The 3,860-nt window shown below is 43.1% G+C and overlaps 1 protein-coding gene across 1 annotated transcript; it reads right to left on the reverse strand.

The window, feature by feature from the left end:
• Positions 1-1,175: 1,175 nt before the first annotated feature.
• Positions 1,176-1,742, reverse strand: LOC132066483 (uncharacterized). The gene has a single exon (XM_059459789.1). It carries the CDS (start codon positions 1,740-1,742, stop codon positions 1,176-1,178), a length of 567 nt encoding a protein of 188 aa, XP_059315772.1.
• Between the last annotated feature and the right edge of the window lie 2,118 nt (positions 1,743-3,860).

Raw genomic sequence — 3,860 nt, forward strand, 5'->3', positions numbered from 1 at the left:
ATGACCCTTCTGGCCAAACATTTGCCATTGTGGCAACTTCCAGTCATTTTGTAGCCATTGTGGCTTAATATTTTGCTCCCGTGGCCTTTCCATCCTTTTTACAACCCTTGCAGCTAGATATCCGCCTTTTTGGCATTCAAAACCTTATAGTCCTTGCGGCTGGATATTTTGCCCTAATGGCTTTGATTTTTTATATACCTCGTGGCTAGATATTTGCCCTTTTGGCATTCAAAACTTTGCATAGCCCTCGTGGCTGGATATATATATTCCGGAAGTCGGATCTCAGCAGCGGTCTGGACCTTCTTTAGCGAAACATTTCCTGCACATAGAGCAAAGTTAGAAAAAGGATCATCTTCCGATGTCCTAGGAACCTGCATCAAAATTGAGTTAGTTTTTCCTATTTCAAGTTGATCCATGTTGTCGGCGCTATTGCATCTTCGGTTTTCTGGACCCGAAACCCCTTTAGCTCCGGTATTCAAAAGATAAACCTATTTTCATTATGCAGAAAAATCATTTGTTGTGATGCTACCATAGGGGTATCTGATTCGTGGAAAAATAAAAGCATTATTAATTTTCATGACATGTGCTTTGAATTAGGGAGATCCTTATCTTCCGCGAAATTTTTGAGACCCTTTCTGAAAAATTCTGCCTCAGTTTAAATTTCGGTCTACAAATTCTCATGTAGAATCTTCCGGGAAATTTTGAGGTTTAAATTTCTGCGCCAATTTGGGTTGGCTGATTTTTATAGTGGATTGACGGCGCGAATTTTTGAGATCCTCTCAAAAATTCTGCCCCATTCTTGCGTGCAGCAGTCCCTGCTCCTCTGTGAAGTCCTATCTCTGAGGCTTCCAAGGGGTTTTCTGAGGTTTTTCTTTTGAGGCGACCGATCTCAAAGAGCACCTACATATCCTGTCGCAGCAGAAATTCAGGTCGAACGTAGTTCAGAAATAAAATAATGGATTTTTGGGTTTTACTAATAAGGCGACCGGGTCCCAAATGGGCTGCCTACATATCCCACGGTGGGGAATTAGGTCATTGCGTAGTTCATATTACAAATGTTTTGTTTAGCCTATCTATTACAAAACGGTTACAAGCAAAAGGAAATAACTAATACAAGCAAAATAGAATAACGATTACAAGCAAAGAGTACTATTACAAACTAAGAAACTCCTTCTTCATGCATAGTAGCACTTGATTGCATCTGAGTTGATCGTCTTTGGCCTCTCTTGACCATCCGTTTCTGCCAATACTACCGCTCCTCCGGAGAGTACCTTGCAGACCACATAAGGACCTTGCCAGTTGGGAGCAAATTTCCCCTTGTATTCATCTTGGTGTGGAAAAATCCATTTGAGCACCAGTTGCCCGATCTGAAAAAGTCCGGTTCTGACTTGTTTGTTGAAAGCTCGTTCTATCCTTTGCCAGTACAATTGCCCGTGACATACATCAACCATCATTTTCTCATCAATTAAAGCCAATTGCTCATAACGAGCTTGGACCCATTCAGCATTGTCTAATTCTGCTTCTTGAATGATTCTCAGGGACGATATCTCAACTTCGGCGGGTATGACTGCTTCAGTTCCGCAGACCAGCAAGTATGGAGTTGCTCCTACTAAAGTCCTGGCCATAGTACGGTATCCTAGTAAAGCATAAGGCAAATGCTCGTGCCAACCCTTGTGATTATCAGTCATCTTCCTCAATATCCTCTTGATATTCTTGTTGGCTGCTTCTACGGCTCCGTTCATTTACAGTCGGTAAGCTGTTGAATTTCAATAGGTTATCTTGAATTGCTCACAGATATCCTTCATTAGGTGACTATTCAGATTTGCTTCGTTGTCTGTCATAATGGACTTGGGCACACTGAATCTGCATATGATGTGGTTTCGCACAAAGTCCGCCACCACTTTCTTTGTTACTGATTTGTGAGACGTTGCTTCCACCCACTTGGTGAAATAATCAATGGCAACCAAGATGAACCGGTGGCCATTCGAGGCTTCGGGTTCAATGGGTCTAATAACATCCATGCCCCAGGCGACGAAAGGCCATGGTGAGCTCATAGCATTAAGCTCACTTGGAGGGACTTTGATCAGATCACCGTGGATCTGGCATTGATGGCACTCTTGCACGTGTTTGCAGCAGTCGCTCTCTATAGTCATCCAATAGTATCCAGCTCTTAGAATCTTCTTTGCTATCACGAATCCATTCATATGGGGTCCACACGCTCCCGCATGTACTTCTTCTATAAGTTTGGTGGCTTAGTCGGTGTCTACACATCTAAGCAGACCTAAATCTGGTATCTGTTTGTATAACACTTCTTTATTTAGGAAGAAACTGTTCGCCATTCTTCGGATGGTCTTATTTTGTCCATTTGTAATGACTTCGGGGTATTCCCGTCCTTCCAGATACATTTTGACGTCATTGTACCATGGCTTGCCATCCGCTCGGCCCACATAGCAACAAGAGGGCATGCTCTTCTTTCGACTTATCCTTAGCGTCGATGTGGTCGCTTTTAGGATGTCGGATCATTGTTGCTATTGTGGCTGGGCTGCATCGCCAAAGAAATCTCATTATGAGCCCTTGGCGTATGTCAAAACTCAATCTTTCTGAACTTCTTACACAATCTCTGTGCCAGGTTCACATATGGTAAGATCTTTTCATTCTTAGTGACCCATTCTCCTTGTACTTGGTGAATCAACAGGTTGGAATCTCCAATGACTAATAATTCATCAATGTCCATATCTAGCGCCATTTTGAGGCCTAGTATGCAGGCTTCGTATTCATCTATGTTGTTGGTACAGCGGAATTTGAGCTTAGCGGGCATGCGGTAGTGTTGCCTATTTTCTGATATCAAGATCGCTCCGATTCTGGAACCTTTGTGATTCACTGCTCCGTCAAAGAACAATTTCCAGCCAGTATAGGATTCTGCTGCTCCCTCTTCTATAGCCAATACCCCTTCGTCTGGGAAATAAGTTCGAAGCGGTTCAAGCTCTTCATCCACCGGGCTTGCAGCTAGTAAGTCAGCCAAGGCTTGTCCTTTGACGGCTTTCTGGGCTATGTATACAATGTCGAATTCACTTAACTGCATCTGCCATTTGGCCAATTTCCCGATGGGCATAGGCTGACGGAATATGTACCTCAATGGATCCATCTTGGATATGAGGTGAGTGGTATATGAAGATAAATAATGCCTCAATTTATGAGCTACGCAAGTTAGAGCACAACAATTTTTTTCCACTAGCGTGTATCTGGCCTCACAGGTTGTGCACTTTTTGCTCAGTTAATAAATGGCACGCTCCTTCTTCCCTTCTTCATCGTGTTGTCCTAACACGCACCCGAATGCCTTTTCAGCAACTGACAAGTACAATAACAAAGGACTCCCGGGCCTTGGTGGTACCAAGACTAGCGGTTTGGACAAGCATCTCTTGATAGTGTCGAATGCCTCTTGGCATTCCTCTGTCCATTTTGTAGGAGCGTCCTTTCTCAAAAGCTTGAGGATGGGCTCCACAATGATGATGGATTGAGCTATGAACCGCCCTATGTAATTTAACCTTTCTAGGAAGCTCATGACTTCCTTCTCAATTTGGGGAAGAGAAAACTCTTGGATTGCTTTGATCTTTGTCTGGTCAAGCTCTATACCCCTCCGGCTGACTATGAATCCCAGTAACTTTCCAGCCCGTACTCCGAACGCACATTTGGCCGAGTTCAATTGCAAATTAAACTTCCAGAGTCTGTTGAAGAATTTCTTCAAATGTGTGGTATGCTCTAAACTTTCCCTTGACTTGATAATGACATTGTCCACATAGACTTCAATTTCTCTATGGATCATGTCGTAAAAAATGGTGGTCATTTCTCTCATATATGTT

Source organism: Lycium ferocissimum, chromosome 8 (genome assembly GCF_029784015.1).
Source record: "Lycium ferocissimum isolate CSIRO_LF1 chromosome 8, AGI_CSIRO_Lferr_CH_V1, whole genome shotgun sequence".
Taxonomy (NCBI): Eukaryota; Viridiplantae; Streptophyta; class Magnoliopsida; order Solanales; family Solanaceae; genus Lycium; species Lycium ferocissimum.